At 37.4% G+C, this 19,957-nt stretch overlaps 2 protein-coding genes across 2 annotated transcripts in view; both read right to left on the bottom strand.

The window, feature by feature from the left end:
* Positions 1-1,642: 1,642 nt before the first annotated feature.
* TERB1 (telomere repeat binding bouquet formation protein 1) lies at positions 1,643-18,126 on the bottom strand. The gene is made up of 20 exons (XM_088062258.1): positions 18,074-18,126; positions 17,016-17,126; positions 16,702-16,830; positions 16,117-16,248; positions 15,639-15,699; positions 15,406-15,521; positions 15,143-15,265; positions 14,465-14,617; positions 13,236-13,367; positions 11,746-11,871; positions 10,639-10,796; positions 9,556-9,911; positions 7,699-7,760; positions 6,631-6,723; positions 5,184-5,348; positions 4,621-4,701; positions 3,531-3,644; positions 3,014-3,126; positions 2,289-2,498; positions 1,643-1,748 (listed from the first exon to the last, which is right to left on the bottom strand). The coding sequence occupies exons 1-20, from the start codon at positions 18,105-18,107 to the stop codon at positions 1,719-1,721; spliced, it is 2,499 nt and encodes an 832-aa protein (XP_087918384.1). The 5' UTR covers positions 18,108-18,126; the 3' UTR covers positions 1,643-1,718.
* A 1,537-nt stretch (positions 18,127-19,663) lies between these two features.
* The window catches only part of NAE1 (NEDD8 activating enzyme E1 subunit 1), a 9,762-nt gene continuing 9,468 nt past the window's right edge, over positions 19,664-19,957 (bottom strand). Inside the window, exon 13 of the mRNA XM_088062434.1 lies at positions 19,664-19,822. Within this exon, the coding sequence (XP_087918560.1) occupies positions 19,664-19,822 (159 nt within the window). The remainder of the gene's footprint in view (positions 19,823-19,957) is intronic.

Below are 19,957 nucleotides of genomic sequence, written 5' to 3'. Positions count from 1 at the left end.
TGCCCTAGATGGCCCAACCAGCCTAAAAGTGACATCAACTATTCTCATGCAATTTTGGTTTTGTGCTCCCTGTTACACGTGGATTTCAAAGCACTTGTGCAAGAAAATTAAGCTGATCAGGACTGTACAGTCAATCCAAAGGAGAGCAAAAGACTGACTTGCACAAATTCACACCTCAGGTTTCTGCCAGCGCCTGGTCCATGGCTTCCCCTTCAGACCCCACCACAATGTTCCAGTCCCTGCCTTCCAAGAGGAGGAGAAGCATCAGCAGAGGCTGCCCAAAGAGGCAGCAGGAATGCCTTCCTTGAAGAGCCTCAGAACCTGTCAAGGCACTGAATAACTTTGAATAACTTGAATAACTTTGACCTCAGCCCTGCTCCAAAGAGGAGAGGAGACCAAAGGCTCCACAAGCCTTTCCAACCTGAACTATTCCTAAGGTGAGGTAAATTGTCAGTATTGCAACATTCTCACCTTGTGACAAGATTTACACCTTATATCTTTTAGCCACTTGAGACATATTTCAGGCCTTGATAATTTGGATACTAACACACATTCAGTCACAGGATGAAGTAACAGCTTGTCTGGACTAGGCTGGAGTCCCTGGAAAAGCACCTGGAGTGTGTAAGGGACCCCGATGTCCTCCTTGGGGACACTCCACCTCAGGAGCCCTTTTGGCTCCCAGTCTGCCAATGGTTCCACTGATACTCAACCCTGCTACAGAATTACATCTTTTATACATATTTCAATATTTTAATAATAAAAAAACCCAAACTGCAACAGCTGAAAATATTGGAAGACATATTTATTGCATCATAGGTATCATCTTTATTGCAACTCTCTCAGGTTTTGGTTACCTTGCTTGTTTTCAAGCATTTAAGCCACATCATAATGAAAATCTAGTGCTAATACAGTAACTAAACCTTTTCCATAATAAGTTAACTATTGATTCATCATTCCTTTATCAGAACAAGTAAAAAAAACAACTGAAATACTAAGGCTATCACTAAAAAATCAAGTCACCAAGGCTTTCAGTAAAGCTTCCTATAAAAAATGTGTAATTAGCAGAAATGGTGGTTCTGCTCACTAACTTGAAAAATACAACAGAAAACTGTCCAAATAGAAACAGAAGCCAAATTCTATCAGTACCTATTCAGTTCAACAGTGAGTACAGAATTTCTGTAGCAGTGAAAGATTTGCCTTCTCTGAGCAGCAGTGTTCAACCACACATTCAGTGTTTTCTCAGAGACATTTTTCTGCACGTGCAGCATATTTAATGCATGACAAAATATTCCACCTGCTTTAAATATTTCACTTATTAAGAGGAAACAGATTCAGACACAACATTAACAGCAGTTTCAGACATAAAGTACTCATTTTAGAATACAGCCATTTCTTTCAAATGGTATAGAGCAAGCTGCAAAAAGTGAATCCAAAAGTTGCATCAATCAAGTGCTCAAGAAGGTTAAATTAAGTTCCAAATTACTGTAATTTTTACTGATAGAGATTTTGTTCCCTATGATAGCATTACTTAAAGAAATTGTCAAGTTATAGTAAATTAAATTTACAATGCATAAGAATTCTTTTAGTTGTCACTGAAAAACAGGAGTCCAAGCCAACCTAAATACTCCAAAGACTCAAGTTGTTCTGGCAATACCTTACTGTTACAAAGGCTGTTCTTGAAAATTCTGCAACAAAATGCAAAACACTCTCAGATGATGTTATTGATGTCCTTTGTGGGCTTTTTTCATCTACAAATGAAGAAAAAAGAGAAACTATCAAGACAAATATTGCCCCAAACCACTGCACAGTTACAGACCAGCTTTCAGTAGACAAAGGCTTGTCACTTAATTGTTCCCATGGTCTCCAAAGCAGAGGAGCAATGCTCCCTGTGTGAGGGATGCACGGATTAACCACTGGGAAACTGCTGCAGAGGCTCTCACAGACCAGCATCGCAACAGAGGCTGAGCAGAGGAGACCAACTTGCTGATAAACAGGGATTAATTCAGAGTCCTTAATGACACTCTCATTCTCTTTGTACCCTGTCAGGTGCCAGTAGCAGGTTCCAAAGCTCTCTGGTCTCTCCCTACTTTAGTTCTCTCTCTCCAAGCACCAGCCCTGGTGGAATTACACCTGAGACCATTCTCATGGGCACTGCACTGACACAAGGCACAATCCCATGGCTGCACACTCTGAAAGCCTGTCTTTATTTCTGCAAGTCAGCTCAGGGGGTAATGATGAAAACTGGGCTCACAGCATTTGCCATCAGTAGAAAATTCAGTGATGAGTACCTGCATCTGTAACCTGTAGTACTTCTTGGAAAGGTCAACACTCGTCCGTCCTTTCTGGAAAGGATAAGACCACAAAATCAAATTCCAGTGATTGCCCATTTTCTGGACTCCTTCCAAAAGGCAGTTAATTTCTTCAGTTGTGAAATCTTTTCGGGTTCTTCTCTTGTTCAAAGGTCTCATGCTCATGGCCAGGGAGCACATTTCATTGCCCTGCAAATAATTATTTTGGTGTTACTAAGAATTATGTACATGTACATAATATTTTGCAGGTGGAAGTAACGTATTACTGGCAATTCAGCATTTAATGGTTGTAGAGAAATGGTCACACTGGCAAGGGAACAATGCTTCTTCAAGGTTTCTTCACTGTCTCTGCTTAATGAAATACAGTATTTTTCTGTAATCTTCATTTCTGTTGTGCCTACACAATTTATTCTTTTAGCAGATTTATTCCTTTAGGTTTCTGTTACTTCCATACTATGCAAATGTTCATCAATACAGGAAAAATCAGACCTCCAGATCCATCATTCTGAAAAATACTGACACTCAATTCAGGGCTAAATCAGTGTGACTAGAGTAGAATCAACACAGGAATATTTTTTAGTAAGTTTCATTTTGCTACTGGGCTCCTGTTAAAGGTGGCTAAAAAAGAAACTACGCAATTCCTAGTGCTTTTATTTGGCCATTTATAAAAATGTCAGTGCATGATTAGGCTTTGTATAACTAACCTCATCTTTGTCAAGTGAATGTGTGCAATTTTCTTCTAAGTGCTGACATTTTTGGCTGCACATCTCTTTGAGTCCCTGTCTCTTCAGGTTAGCATCTTGGGTTTTTCGTAAAGCTATGGAATTGTGAACAAGGAGGCCACTTAGTCACTTTAAACTAACTAAAATCTACTGAAAAACTGAATACAAAACTGGAAAGGAGCATTTATTCTAATGAATCTGAATATGTAAACATTGCTTTGTTAGTAGTATCTCATTCTCCTCAGATCTTTTTCTCATAATCCACATTAATTCATAAGGACTACTGATGAACCAGAAGCAAATGTGTAATAATAATAGTATTATTGATGTTCAAGTGGATTTCTGTAAGAGAAAGTGTAACAGTTTATTTAAATTCATAGCCATTTATCTCCAATAGCAAGGACATGTGCTTCTCTGAATTCCCTAAATGCAAACCTAAATGCAAACACTGATCTTTCAGCTGTGCATATCAGGGAATTAATTTTCTGGTAATACTCACACTTTCCATATGCAGGTGTCAAGTTATAGTTGCTGGTCCACCTAATATTTCTACTATGTTCATCTCTCTTTGAAGTATTAGATTTATCTTTTCTATTTGGAGTCAAAAGAATGCCTTAAAAAAATAAACAATACAAAACCCAAACAATAAAACATTACACATCTTTCTTAGAAAGAAACCAAAACTTAAAACATAGGTTATGTTTTAGGAATTAAAATTTAACAGAGAACCATTTTTGAGCCATACCACTAATCTGGTCTTGGAAGAAAGACTAGAAAATGCAGTTTACTTCACTTATAGGAAATGTGTACTTGCTAAAGATAATGTATTGCTGTAATGGGTTTTCATTTTGCTGTGGTTGCTCTGGTTGCGTTTCTTTACATTGTAAAATACCTTCGTGGCTTTCATAAGACAAATTAATCGATTTCTGAATCTGAAGGGGGAAAATATTAACAAATTTAAAAATCAACCTATTAGCTTTTACTGGGTATTAATTAAATTATATAACCATGTAAACAAGGCTTTTTAAAATAAGAGTATTAAAAATAAATTTCTGGTGGGAACTTCAAAATTCAAATTTCAATTCTCATTTCAAAGAAGAATTTATTCAAAAGGATTCCCCTTGTAGCTGTTTGGACAAGCCCCAAGTCCTCAGCAGATCTCCCAGGAGGAACAGGAATGGATCTAATGGAATAACATGACTCGAACTGCATAAGGAGTGGTGCTGAATCCAAGTTCAGGCAGCTGAGTTCTGCTCGGAGCCTGACTAAACCTCTCCATTTTAGAAAACAATGTCAAAAAACTGAGAAATAGCGAATTACATGGAAGCAACCCTGACAGGATTCAAAACAGGATCAACACAGCCAAGTGCCAGGTGACTTTGCAGGGAAATAATGTGCATTACACAATTTCATTATTATTGAGTATGCATTTTCCGGCCTAAAGATAAAGAGATTATTCTCAGAATTTAGAAAAAAAAAAAAAAAAAAAGAAGAGAACTTTCTATGGACAGTCTCCCATGGTAAAGTTCTGCAAAAGAATTAATAGAGAGTAAGGGCTTTTCACCCCAGTTTCCAAACCAAGCCTTTACTTTGGAAACTATCCTTCTTGCTTCTAAAAGTTGGTATTTCTTTATGCAGCTGGTCTTTCTTCACTGGGGTCAGCAGCATTTCTGGAAAATGTAAGATGAACTCCAGTAAAAATGCCAGTAAGTAATAACTGTTTAATTTTCAGAATTCCTCCTTTAAACCAGAAATATATAGGATGTGCTTCAATTTAATTAATTGAGATTTCTAAGTATCCTAGACCCATAAATGTGTAATATTGAATGTAATTACTTTGGTGTGATGTACTCACACATACTTCAACTTAACACATTCCCTTCTCTTAGGACCTGACTATTTCTGGCAAATGTTAAGAGTCTTATCAAAGCCTATAACGAGCATCTGTCACCATGGCAAGAAATACACAAGATCCTTCAAAAAAGAAGTGGCCAGTTCTGATCTCACTTAGTACAAATCATTATAAATCAAATTCCATGAGTGAGTTTAAAACAGCAAGACAATCAGAAACAAATAAAAAAAAGTTCAGAATTTTAAATGCAATTTAAAATTTTAAAGCAGTGGTTCCAAGTACTGAAAATAAACTCCATACTCTGGTGAGTTGCAGATCTGCTGTTACCAGCAGCCACCCTGCGGAGCTGCCCTCGGTATCTTTCTTCAGCCTCCAGGATGACTCTGTGGTGCTCACACCTCTGCAGGCAACTCTGCAACATCTTGGTGAAGGTTTTACTGTTCAAGGACAGTCCTGCTGTGCAACCTGGGAAAAACGGGATACTGCAGAAATAGCAATCATAGCTTCTGAAGAAGCCACCACAAAATTCAGTGTTTCATTTTGCTCGCTAGGATCAATGTGACTTCAGGTTTTCCATACTCATGTCATTTTTATGTGCCTTCTTGAAATACTTTGTATTTGCTCTCTCAAAATAAAAGTATTATTTCAACATTTTATGGGATTAAGTTATCCTACAATTCCACTCCAGGAGTACTGAGTGAGGCACAGATCCTCTACAGAACTACAAATATCAGTGGGATGGGAAGACACAGGTCTCAGTTCCATTTGCACATTTATCCAGGAGCCAAAATACATATATATGTACTATTATTTATTTTTTAAAAAAACTTTGTATCGTAGCAGTTACCTGAATCAATCTTAATCTGAATCAATGGTAAATCTAGTTTAGGCATGAATTCCCTCACAGGAAGCCTTGCTGCTCATTTTTGAGGACATTCCTAGGGTAGTTTATGGTTTAGATATCCTTAGATGCTCTCATGGTTAAGTTACATCCCCTGAAGGAGAACTTGGGTGAGGTGTCACAAGTAAGGGCACAAGTCCATATCTGTAACATTCCACCTTAAGATAAAGCAGTGCTAAAGCTCAGCTTGAATTTAGTTTGATAACTCAGATAAAAATAATGTTCAAAGGTAGGTTATGGGCTGCTTTGGGGGTTCTTTGGTTTTCTGTGGGTTTTTGTTCAGTTGTGGGTTTTTACATGAAGAAACATTGGCTTGATTACAAAATCCACTCACAAATCCAGAGTACCAGCAGCATTCTCTAGACCTACTGATGGAGCAGGCTGAGGCAGTGGAGCCTGGGGTAACTGAGGGCTGTAGTTGTGGATTACCATAAAACTGCCTGCCTGTACTTCACAGCAGTGAGGCAGAGAGAACAGAAGGGCTGCAGAACGCTGAGGAGGCTTAGCAGGAGAATAAATGAAGGAAATGAGAAGGGCTATGTGTTCTTCCTCTCTGCAAGCAGAGAAAGGAGGAAAACACCTGCTCAAGTATTCTAATTAAGGAGTCACCTTTCAAGTTACTGTATGTTCTGTTTGTCAGCAAACCCACATGGACCAAAACTGCAATTTGACAGGGGAAGGGGGAGGGGGAGGGGGAGGGGAAGGGGCACTCAGGTTTTGTTATTACATAAGCGGTAACAGAACAGATGTGTTACAATTTCTGTCTAGTCAATCTGCTTACAGCACTGCTGACTCCTTAAGGCTTCTTTATGTACTCTGGAAAGAAAGATTTAAGATAATATTTACCTAAACACCTTAAACCTGCCATTTTATAGGATGAAGATGTAGCTGAAGTACTTTCAACTCTCTCAGTTTTCTCTGAGCAGAATGAATGTTGATCTAAATGAGAGAGGAAAAAAGTCACTAAGAAATGTAACATATCTTTTGCCATGGTAATCATGCATCAACATAACTACATTCAACTGCATTTTCTATTTGTAGATTATTAAAGTTTAATTAATAGAACTGCAGAAAATCCAAATGAAATTTCTCAAGTTAAATGCCTCACATTCATATTTCTGTAATTCCAGAATAACCATGTTCAATTCAGTGTTTTTTTCATCACCCTCCCAAAGGATATTACTTCATCTTGAACATAGCAAATTGACCCAGAAAACCCATATTGTTTAACTAAGCCCTATAAACTTTATTTCTGTTTGGAATCAAATGCTGAAAAATGCAACATATTGGAATAATACATATTCTCAGTTTAAACAGGTGTAACCTGGAGATCAGCTGGTCACCTGTAAAGCTCCCATTCCGGCAAACTCTAATGAATACTTAGCAATTTTATAAATTAACAGGAAACTAAACAACAAATAGTGATTTAATTGAACAGATCCCAGTTCTGAAATAAATGTATCAGACTAGGATTAATGCAAATACGAAAAACTTCACCATGTAGGAACAGCATCAGGCAAAAGTCACTCTCACAGGCAGGTTCTATCCCAGCCTTACAGGCACAGGACCACACCTGCATTTTCTGTTAGTGGCTTTCACTGGTCAGTACAGATTAAACACTAAACTTAATCTCTGATACATTCATTTGAATAGCTAAAATCAGTTTTTTAAAAAAAAGAAAGCAAAAATATGTATTAGAAGAAAAGTCAGATAAATGCTCTCCTGGTAAAATTGTGTACAATATAAAATTCCAACACTATGCCAGCCAGTTAAAGTATATTACAAATAAGGCACCTCTGTCATCTAATGTTACATAACAAGAGATAAAAAGTAGTGATAAATGCACACAAAACTAATTAAAATCTCATTGAGAACAAAATCAGCTCAGAAAGGAATATATGTAGCTATTTGTACCTGATGTGCATGTCTGTTTTACATTTCTAACAGTCTCTGCTGGTTGTTTAAAAAAATGTTCACTGGGAAGATCAAAACATGAACAAATTAAAACCAATAAAGCAATAAAAACAACATACATTTACCTGAAAATGAATACACACATTCCAAGGGCACAACAAAAAAACACATTAAATATATAAAAGAGAAAAGTCTAAAAAAAATGTATCTAGTTATCCCAAGTTACTGGACTTATGGCACCCAGCATGTAATCAGTGCATGTTAAAGATTGTTTCCCAGAGATCTGTGATTGCCATTCCTTGCAGTCTGTTCAGCAGGGAGTGCAGAGCTGTCACTGGTTTCCAGAGTAATTTGCAATTCAGATTCACATAAAGATTACCAAGTGCACATAAAGCTCTCACAAAGTCTTCAGAATACTGTAGCCTTCACCATTTGCAGCAAATGCTCTAAAAGGTAATTTGTTTTCTTCTTTTATTACACTAATTAACTTCAGTGCAACCAACACAGTGCTATGGTACCCTGATCAAGGGTTTTTTATCCCTGACGCCCTCTGAAAGCTGCAGGAGCAAGGAGCCTGATCCAAGGTTACCTTCCAGTAATTCCTGTGTTCACACAAACACATATTCAAAAGGAGAGACTTTTAAAAATTGTTATTTTAACACTTTCTGCACCAGAGCCAAGAACAACAACTAAAGAAGCTGTGAAATTATATATTATATATAATATATAATACATAATACATAATACATAATACATAATACATAATATATAATATATAATATATAATATATAATATATAATATATAATATTATACATATAACATATTATAGTATATATTATATATTACATATCATATATATCATATATCATAATCATAATCATATATTATATATTATATAATATATATTATATATTATATATATTATACTGTTAACCAGTAGCAAAGCAGAATTCACCTGAATGTACCATGGAAAATATCCAGGCTCTTGGTGATTTCTGTGGTAGTTGCAAAGTAACAATATAAAACCAAGAAAGTGCAAAGAGCTAGGTGCAGCCAGACACATTAAAAAAAACCCACAATACAATAAAAATGTGGAACTCAGAAAGCCCAAAACAACAACAACAAAAAATCCCCAAAATGTAGTTTTGCTCATACTTTTCCATTGACTGTTTTGAGGAATATTCCAGATATAAACTTGAGAATGGAACTTGTATTTATCATTTCAAGTTAGCTATAAATAATTTTAGGTTTATCAATAAGAAAGATAAACACAAGCAGCAAAAGAAAAAGAGGAAAATCAGCATTTGTGTGAGAGCAACAAGCAAAAGAACAGGTAGTGACTAAACAGGGCTGTTCCTTTCTCTTCCCATGCAGGGCAGCACAGGAAAATGAGGGGAGAATTGCAGAGGTGCAGAAACTTATCCTTCTACTTTGCAGACACCCCAATTTCAGTATTTTTCTGAGCAGTTCTCTACCTGTTGTTTCCCTAGTACATGCACATTACAGAAACTGTTTTGTCCAAACCAATGGGTTAAATATTCACCTGTTACATCAGTGAGAACTTTGGGACAAAAGCCATAGATGATTTTCAGCACTATGCTGAAGGCACTTGAATGTGCCCTGAAAGAGGCTCTCTGTCCAACACCAGCACTCAGAGATCAGCAGCTTTGTTACTGCAATGATTAAAATCTTTGATTTGTGACCTCAAAAACAATCTCTAGTGGGCCACCAAAGGGCTACACCTTTCCACTAGAAAAAAACCCACATAGCTAGTAACAGATAATTTAAAAGCCTGTCAATTTGGAATGACTAAAGAAAAGCAACTAGTATTTCTGCTTAGGGGTACCATTCTTACCCTGCCTCAAGACCAGACTGACTTTTTCCACAAGCAGTTTTTCCATTTGTATTGTGACCTGGAGGTTCACTGTCCGTTTGCAGCTCAGTGACCGAACATGGAAAGTTTCTCTGCTCAGTTTGTCTGGTGGAAGTTGCATCCGCAGTGCTCACTGTTTCATTTCTTTGTGGAGCAGAAGTTACAGATGGAGCAAGAGCCTGATTATTCAACTTTGAGGTTAACTGTGGACAACAGACATCTTTATGTGTTCTTTCTGTGTGTTTCTTTGGATCAGCAGGATTCACCTCATGGCATTTTAATGCTTCAGAATTGGCTGCTGAAGATTTGTCTACAAGTATTTCTTCTTGCACTCTTTCCTGCATTGAAAATTACTGGTTAGTGACTATGTGAGCTCTGTAAGAATATTAAATAAAAAAACAGGATTAACTAGATAGTCTAACTGTGAGGGTTAAACAAATTCCAGAGAAGCTTCAGAAAACCCCCTGACTGAGCTGAGAGCCAAGAAGACAGCAGTGCCACTGAAGGTGTTGAGGGGGTACTTCCTAAGTGCTTATTTCAGGCTGAAGCAAGGAATTTGCTACTAATGCAAGGCACTGCTAGAACTTAAGAGCCATCTAAAGAACTCATAAACTTGCTGTTCCAAACCCACAGATACTTAGCAGCTTTAAAGCACAAGGAAAATATGAAACAAATTTATCTCATCTTATGTTCACATTCTCCTTTATGATCTATCCCACCACAGCCATACAATCCTAAGCATTTCATGCATGCAAGTATTGGAATTATAGTTTTGAATGTCCAGCAATTAAATTCAACTTCTTTTTCTATCTCTTAAGAAATCTGGGTTTACAATAAACTTGAATACTTCATACAATACAGGTGCCTCCATTCTCTGCACACCTGTAACTTGGTCTGATCTACAATAATGATAAAAGTTGTAGGTTGTAGTTCCACACAAATCCAACATTTTTCCTGGGTTTCTTTTTGCTCACACTGAAATTATCTTAAAGATTTATTTTCACTTTCTCCTTAAACTCTGCAAAGATGTGATTAGTTTTATCCTATTTTGGTAAATAGGCCAACCTCATCATGCTCTTTTTCAATCGAGTTTATTCTGTGTAAAATTTCTTTTGCTTTCTTCCAGTAGTCTTGTAGACATCTTTTTCTGACTTCCACATCCAATTCTTCTGCATTGTTCACATTTAATGAGTTATCATATAATTTCAGAGACAACCGTTCAGCTTTATAAAATATAAAACAACATTAATATTTAAAATGTTATCAATTAACATTTAAAAAAGTATTTATTATATTTTAGTATGCTGAGGGACAGCCTCAATCATTTAATGCAAAATAACAATTTTTATCAAACTTAAATTTATATATAAATGTAACACATTTGAAATATAAGCTGTAGTTACAAGAGGTGGGGTTGCAATAATACTTATTATAAACAGTTTGCACAATGATGCTTTGAAAAAAAATGACTTTTTCATTGACTTAACTCTGGGTTCTTTACCAGGATGAGTCTCTGCTTTTTGAAAAAACAGTTCCATGTTATGGACACTACAAATCCCCAAACCCCTCAACCTTACACAAACCTAGTGTAGATGTGCTTGCAGCACAAAAATGTAGATACAGGTTTGTTTTTTCCTAATTGGTAATTGCACACCCTCCACACTCTAGAGATTAGAGGACAACATCTCTTTGTTTCATGAGTGGCATTGTACAAATAATTAATAACGAACTGAAACAGGGGACCTAAAAAACGCCTACTTCAGAAAAAAAAATCAAGATTTCTTAATATCAGGAATTAATGTGATTTCAGCCTTGATTATCTCCTGGTTTATTCTCTTTCTCTAGTGGTAGATCCCCAGGAAGAGAGTATCCACTGGGTGTTAAATGACAATGTTCATACTTTCCATAGCATGTATAGATGGGAAAGCTGTAAAAACTGGCCCTACATGGAGAGGTTTCACAAATGCATTACTGTAACACTGCTGGAATTTTTACTTCTCTTTTTGCTGCCTAAGTCAGTTCTTGATGACAAATAAACAACTTTCTATGGAGAAAACAAACATCTCTTGGAGTACACAGAATTACAAAGCTGCCACAGTTAAAATCACTTGGGGAAGCAGCAGAACACAGAAACAGAAAGAATCATTTGGAAAGCAATATCTGCAAGCTTACTCATTTGTCTGCAGTTCTGCAGCACAAAAGTAGCAGCTTTGATGAGTTCCTCGTCCTGAGATTCTGTCAATACCTGAATCATAAGTGGCAGACCATTGTTCTGAAGCAGCTCACACTGGTTTTCTTCTAGAACAAGACAAGGTAAAGGAAAATAGGTTGGTTTCAACCCCACACACCTTAACCTTACATTCATTTTAGGAGCCAATACTGGCAACTTTCTCAAAGTTTCTGTAGAAAAAGAGATTTTCATTAGAGACTTGAACCTGCTGCATCGACAGCAGGAGAGCTTTACATCACACAGGATGATTTGACCAGAACTCAGATTTCTGTAAGAAAACTGAAGGATGACTGAGACAAATTACAGGATGGAGGTCCAAGCTCATTTAATTGTGGCCTAAAACATTCAAATAATGACTCCTGTATTTCTTTTCTTCCATTACCAGCTCCTGGAGTAGATATGCTACATTTCTCTGAGGTCTGAGATGCAGAAATATCAAAATCTCATGGTTTATAACTAGCATAATAAAATTAGCAGTTTAATCCTGGTCTATCCAATCTGTTCCTCCTAATTTATTACGTAGTTAGATAAATTTTTATTGTGATCTCATTTGCATATGTATTCATGTAACTGATAACTTGCTAGAAATAGTTCTTTCTTGTTTAAACTTAATAAAAAAAGCAATAAAAAATAAAACATTTTTATTTTGACAGTGTGTACATTTTTAGAGAAATCCTTTTTTCTACTGGTTTAGTAATTTTTCTATTCAAAAGACATTTTCCATTAAGTTTTGTTTCATGAAAAAATATCTGTTAAAATAAATTTATGACCTATTAAGCTAATTATTGAACATGTTATTGGCACTCAGAGGATGAAAACCAACCAGAATTTTTAAACACAAGACCTTTTTCTTGTTTATCTATACATACATGAGAAAAAACAGCAGTACAAATGAATTTCTCTTTCAATTTGCTTGCACTAACCCAAAATACCAACTGAAGTGCTGTATTTTTACCGGATATGCTAGGGCAAGTCCTGAGGAACATGACAAAAACATTTCAGCGCTACCTACTGCTTATGTGTCTTGAAATCCAATGTTCTTACATGGCTTTTACACAGTCCTTGGTAGCAGTGGACAGAAGCTGTATGAGCCAAGGACCATGAAAGGAGATCTCAAAACAACTCATTTGCTACATCTGGATTTCAGTAGTTTTCAGGTCTGGATTAATTATTCCCTGTGCTCCCTAAGCCCAGCTCTGAATTCTTGCATATTAGTCTACTTTTTCAAAGCTACTAAAGACACTTCCTGCTAACAAGCTTTACAACTTAAAGATGGAATATTCTAGAAAACTTTTTCTGAATATTGACATCGTATTATTTAATAGAACTCTCCCTCATGTTCCAATCTTGATGAAGTGACACCACTGGAGGAGTCAGTGTATAAGAATTTAGGAGAAGCTGACACTCAGGAAGAAGAAAAAGAAAATCTTACCACAAACTTCAGTACAGTGTCCAATTGTTAGAATAACACTGGCTTTTTCTCCTGTGCTCAGTGTCTCATTGGACAGCAGCTTCAGCAGCTCTGACACAGTGTGATACTTGGCCAACACAACACCCATGGCAGCTGTTTGTTAAAATAATTGGAAGGAAAATAAACTAGATAATGACTGTAAAGGAATTATCCAAGTATAAAATGCTGGGTTTTGAGGGAACTCTACAGACCCCTCAAAGCCTTGGGCCTGCTCAGCCCTGCCCTGCTCTGCCTTTAACAGTTCAGATTATCCCATCCTGCCTGTGCTGTTCCCAAATCCAGCCCTGCCCATTCTCCCAGCCTGTGCTCCATGGTGATGAGGCAGAAGTTCTGAAGAACGAGGGCTTTGCGCTGCGCAAGTTTTGGAGATCCCTGATGAGTTTCTCCACATCCTTTATCAGCTCCAGCATGGAGCCAGAGAGAGTTGAATAAGCTTTGACACACAGAGTGTCTGCCATGAAAAGAGCAGGGAACAAGCCCTTCCTGGCACTGGGAACACCACTGCTAGTCCATCATGCTGAGGCCCAGTCCTATCACACACCAACTGCTCTGAAACTACACTCAGAAGTAGTGCAGGTTTCTGCTTTTAAATTTTTGTGAACTTCCCCTTGAAGCTCTTATGGCAGAAGCGTGAGACTCCAACCACGGCCACAGCACAGGCTCGTCAGGATCACAGGTTTCTCCAAACCTTCTGATGGAATACACAAGACCTCATTAGGAGAGCAGACCCAGCCAGCAAACCGAGTAGAGGTGAGCTGTGCAGAAACACCTTTGAACACATTTGTCCAGCTCCACCTCTGAATTACTAAAGCTTCCTATTCTAAAGCCACATAATTTATCATTCAGGCATAGGCCTAACTCCAAGATCCAAACTGACTGGCCAAATGACAGAGCTGACAGAGCTCAGCTTTACTTACCCAGGACTAGCTGGAGTATCTTATTTTTGATTTTCAGGAGGGTTTAAATTTCACTGTCTTTATTTTAGCAACAATGGGACAGTAATCTACCTCAGATGAACTGAATCACTCCCCACTTACAACTTTGAATTTTAAAAAAACACTGCAGCATCCACTGGGATGTATATAATTTAACTGCCTTGAAGCATCCATTTATGTAACTTTTCCACCAGCTCAAGACTTTAAAAATTCCATTTTAAAATTACCATAGATAAAAAATACCTTTTCACTCACAGTTATTAGTAATGCAGGCATCCAGAGTTTTTGTTACTACCACTGCAAGTTTCATGCTGGAGTGACTCAAACAGGAATCATGCATAAGCTCAAGGAGAACTTTGGCTAATGTATCCAATCCTCCAATAGAAACAAAATACTTCTGCACATATGCTTAGTGAAAAAAAAATGAAAAAAATTGTGATTTAAGCAACAGAGCTTGCAAATTATTTTAGCATTTCATCAAGTAAGTTAATCACAGTTTTTCTGTGCACATGTTAGTCATTACACTTCCTATACAACAGAAGCTGGATATAGATTAATCTCAAAAAATGTAGTAACTGCATATAAAATAGTTACAGGAAAACATGACCCTAATATGTGCACACAAATGGTAAACATCATGCCTGAGTTCTACCTAAGTCATTGTTTTCAGTCAGGTAATAATTACTTTTATTTAGAAATACTTGTAATCAAAACAGCTTCCAAATAGTTTTACTGACCTAACGAAATGTAACCACTTTGTGGCTTTTTGAGCACAGTGCAGTGGAAGTAAAGATGGTGGAATACAGTTGTCACAATAGAAGTTGGAAGAACAGCAAATGACTTTGTAGAGATTGACAAGAAAGGAAAAAAATTTTACTCTCTAATTAAAGTTTTATCAAATGCAAATCTGTGCAAAGCTGGAGCTGCACTTACAGTTATTTGCAACTGTGAGACCAAGAAATGAACAAATGGGACGAACTATCTCAGGCTCTGTGCAACTCTCGAGCCACTCTTTGGCAAAGGGAAAAACTGAACAGCAAATGTTTTGATTATCTTCTGGAAAAACAAAAACAAATTACCCCACATCAAAAAGCAATGAAATGAAATTTCAGCTGAACAGTAAAAATGAAACCAAACTGTTACCAGTTTGGAGAACATCTTTAAACCTCTTTCACAATTCTCAGAGCAACATGTACCATTCTGAGGGTTGTTCACACAGGCACAGAGAGTGCTGCACACTGAGGACCAGAGCTGATAGCAGGGATCAGTATTTTCATCTGACAGATTCTTCTCAGAGGTGAAGAGAGTTGTTCTGTAAAGGACAATGAAAATAAGTCTCAAATAGTCAAGGGAACATAGCTGCTAACCAGTCTATTATTTGTCTATTTGAATTGCAAATTTTAAAAGTTTTAAAATTTTCAAAGTTTACCTGAATAACTGCAGCAGCAGGCTGATGCAGCCTGTATCTCTGACATAGGTTTGCCCATTTTCTAAAAGAGAACACACACAAGACTCCAGAGACAAATGTGGACAAAATCTTAACATAAAATCTAATTTATATACATACATTCCCTTTCCTAAGCATATAATCTCCCCAGCAGTAAATACAAAATCATATCAACATACTGGTAAATAATCTTTCCATGTCTCTTTTCCTCTACACTCTCAGAAACTATGGGTTTGCATTTGCAAACTGTATTTTTAGAACTAAACCACATTCTACTGTTTTAGGAAATCCCAGTGAGTGATGACCTACTCAGATAATTCACATTCAGTTACATGCAAACATTCATCTTTATAAATTAACTTCACCAAAACATTACTTATTGAATGTTCCAAATTTTGTACTGCATACTGGCAAATAGAGAAAGAGTGTTGCTGTAAAACAGAAAAAACCCCCAACTTACTATTATTTGAAACCAGTACTAAGATGACATAAACAGACATCCTTTTCAAGTTCACACCAGAATCCTTTTTAATTAAAATTAAAATGAGGTCTTCAAACAACGCAGAAGTACACAAAGTCTGCTGACAATATACTGAAAACAGAAAGAGAAAACCATTAAGTCCTAAAGTAAGCCACTCAGAACCCTAAATTATTAAGTCTCAGTTGTGGCCAGTATGTGGGGAGTGGAGACAAGGCAGGACTATGAAGTGACTGAGGGCTTCCCCCTGCAGTGAGTTCTGCACCAGCCAGGACCCTGGCAAGCTTTGGAACAATCGAAGAGTCATTTAACACTTGCTGCTGAGGGAGAGGGGGAGTACAGGTGTCTGGTAACTTAAAGACACCCTGTGTGCACAAATCAACAAGGCACTGATCAAATCTGGGAATGCACAGTGCAACTGGGGCACCTTCCTTGCCCCTTGCTCCAACTGACAATCTTGTAGTCTCATTTTGTGACACCAAAAGAAAATGGAGACAAAGCACAAGCACAAGTAATGACAGGGGGCCATAACTCACCCAGAAATACAAAAAATATTATTTTTATTACCATTACTCTCTATAATAATCCCCAATGTAAATAAAGCTGCTTCCTTTACTATGCAATGAACACTCGACTTGGCAAGGTCATTTATAAACATCAAACCACCAATTTCTTGAAAGTATTCGCTTGCTTCACCTACAAGAGGAAAAAAGAACAGAAACTTTTGCTTTTGTTTCTCTGAAAAATGAAAGGCTTCTAAGATTTTCCAACCTTTCAAACCTTTTATCCTTTACACAACATTTTTACAGTGCCCACCAGTTTCTTAACATACATGATGAACATAAAAGACTGTGTTGTTTCTAAGGAAAAGCATTTCTTACTGTTCTGTTGGCAAATGGAATAGATAGTGATCAAAGCCTCTTTCTGAGACAGAGGGCAGTCCATCTGATATTTAAGGCATTCAAGCAGTAAGTTCAGATCTGTTTTCATATCTAAGAGCAAACACAAAATACTTCATTAAAATTATTGTATTTTCTATATATTAATCTAGTTACTATTAGAATAAATCTGTCCAAAATGTAGTATGTACATGTATTTAAAAAAAAAAGGAGAAAAGGTAAGCCAAATTGGAGCTACATGACTTCTATTCACCCACAAACAACAAATCTAAAGTATTGCCATCCACAGTTTGTTATTTGAGCATGATTTCCTTTGTAGAGTAACAGCCTCCTTTTAATATTTCTGGCCTTTAATTACTAGAGACTTTAAGTGTTAAAAAGTGTGATGTAAACTACTAAATATTAAATTCACAACTGCAAGGTGTATTAAGTGTAAATAATACACAACCATTAAAATATTCAGAGTGCAAATACAGTTGAAAATCTGTGGAGTAGTAAGGAAAGAGTCCAAGAGCACAAGGCTGCTCCGAAGTACTGAGCTACAGGAGACATGAATTGTGCACCACAGCAGCAGAGCCCTCAATCAGGTGGTTAGAGATGTAACACAAAATATTCTCTGGGCACCTACATACAACCCTAGGTGGGTAAACAGACTTGGAAAATCTGTTATTTAGTCTTTGGAGTATAACTAAAATACTTATTTGATAATTATTTCTAACAGTGACAGAAGGTATTTTTTAGTGTAAACTCTTACAAGGTTTGGGGCTTCTTAAAGAAGTTAAAATCTAATAAAAATGTGGATAAATATCAGCAATTTTTTTTTTTTTTTAAAAAGGTGACTTTGTGTGGTGTACTTTACTACGTGTAGGTTTGTCATTGCATTTACCCTTTGCATACCCAATACAGTATCCAAAATTTGGCAACTAGGAAAAAACATGTTCTTCCAACTGCTCACAACCCCACAACAGGCCTGTCACAGTCTACTAAAACTTTGTAAAATTGATGCAGATTATAATGACAAATTATATTAGATATCTTACCACACTGATTTTTCTGCACCTTTGGAGTGTTCATTTTTGTTTTGTCTTTCTTCTTGTACTACAACAGCAAGAAAAAAGTGTTTTCAGTTCTGTTCAGATTAGCAGTGTTTATACTATACCCAGTAGAAACTACATAGTTTTTCTAAAATGCACTCTGCAGTTTTCTTCTCTTACTCTGTCATCTCTCTCACACACAGTTTAATGCATTCCTGCATGGAAAAGTTTTCCTTTGGAAATACAGTATTTTATAATAACCCTGCATTTGTAACTACTAGGTTATCATCTTGTGAAGGTGGACATTTTGCAGAAATCAGGTAATTCCATGTTACCACTGAGGGGCACTGTCAGTAAAGAATATCCCTGCTCTGTGTCACTGATCACAACAAAGCTGATCCAATTTTCCTTACTAGAGTGGCCAACTTTGCCATCAGCCAACAATTGGCACTAAGACCAAGTAATGTTATTTAGGGGGTGAACACTATAAAACACTCAGCCTCCTTCTGCTCAAGGAGCCACTAAACCATCAGCATTGTTCTAGCAGTACTGGCCAAACCAAAGGCAATGAGCATAGAGACATATTCCTTACTGCAAGAATTTATTTAAATTCACTGAAGACATTGTCACATTACATGAACCATGTAATCCACAAAACCCCACAGCATTGATGCTTCACAAACCCAACGTGGCAGCCTCTGAGAGTAGAGCAGCAGAGTGACATTCAGGTTTGGAAGCAGAAGATAGTCCCTCAAATACGCCCCAAGTCCCAAACTCAAAAAGTTAATAAAAGCATTACAAGAACCTATTAAAATTTCTCAAAAAATTACTTAGCTCCGGTAGAAACTTTAAATCAGTGGCAAATCCAGCTTAATAATGGATTAGTTTTCCTTCTCAAGGGCTCAAAGCAGTATCATTGTCACCTTAATGAAGACAGCCTGCCCTGCTTTTTGTTTAGAGTTACTGATCACCCCCATTCCTTTGCTGCTTCCATTGGAGAGGGAAAATTTAGAGAGTTCATCTCCCTTTAGCCTTTCAGAAGTGATAATAGACACGCAATTCATTTTCCTGCAAATCCCAGCCCTGCCACAAGAGGCAAAAGCCTGCAAGCCTTCCTCACCTCTTTTTGTCCTACTGCTACCACCCCACCAGCCTAAGAAAAAACAAAAACCACCTAAACTAAAGGAAGGCTGTAAAAATGAGTTCACTCTGGAGCTAATTGCATTTCAGAAGAGTTTAATTTAATACATGTTTATACAGTTATAGAATATAGGAAGCACAAGGGCTTTAAAACTGTAAACAAGTGACCTTACCTGGATCTTTTACTTTTGCAACTTACAGAAGGTACACAGAAGATATGTATTTATAAGCCAGCCTATATTAATTAGCTGCAAATAGCTCACCTCTGTTGTTGCATCACAGGGCAAGGTAGTAAGACAAGCGACTAGATTTGCTTCAACAAACATTGGGCAAATGTTGCATATTGAACAGATTACCTCTTCATCAGTTAGGGAAAATAACCCAGTAACACCCCTTCAAACCCCAAAAACCACTCCTGGAGAAGTGCGGATCTGTCAGTGCGTGTGTTCAGCAGCACTAGAGCACATGGCTGGCTCGGTCATTAGACCAGGCAGCCTCGGCAGGACTTATCCTTTGAAACCCAGGGACCAAAGCCCAGAGGGGAGAAGCGCGGATTGTTGGCTTCCTCTGGAAACCAAACCCCACAGCAGCAGCTGAGGCCGTGAGGATGCTGCGCTGTGGAACAGGACTTGGGGGTGTCCTGGCCCATTTCAGCTCCCTCCCACCCTCCTCCCTCCGTGATGAGCCGTGTGTGATTTCCGCTCATTATCAGAGCCCCACTTTGAAGTCTTAGCAAGCACTCCAGATCAG

The sequence above is a fragment of the Pseudopodoces humilis genome, chromosome 14 (assembly GCF_049639895.1).
Source record: "Pseudopodoces humilis isolate 2021_Gansu_Grassland_sample_001 chromosome 14, ASM4963989v1, whole genome shotgun sequence".
Classification (NCBI taxonomy): Eukaryota; Metazoa; Chordata; class Aves; order Passeriformes; family Paridae; genus Pseudopodoces; species Pseudopodoces humilis.
The sequence above is the reverse complement of the archived record's forward strand: the minus strand, read 5'-3'. Positions and strand labels throughout refer to the sequence as shown.

Coding starts and splice junctions, on each gene's coding strand:
- TERB1 (XM_088062258.1), bottom strand. CDS start 18,107: ATGAACACTCCAAAGGTGCAGAAAAATCAGTGTG. Junction 15,266..15,405: donor TGTGAACAACCCTCAGAATG/GTACATGTTGCT, acceptor TTGTTTTTCCAG/AAGATAATCAAAACATTTGC. Junction 2,499..3,013: donor ATTCACTTGACAAAGATGAG/GTTAGTTATACA, acceptor AATTATTTGCAG/GGCAATGAAATGTGCTCCCT.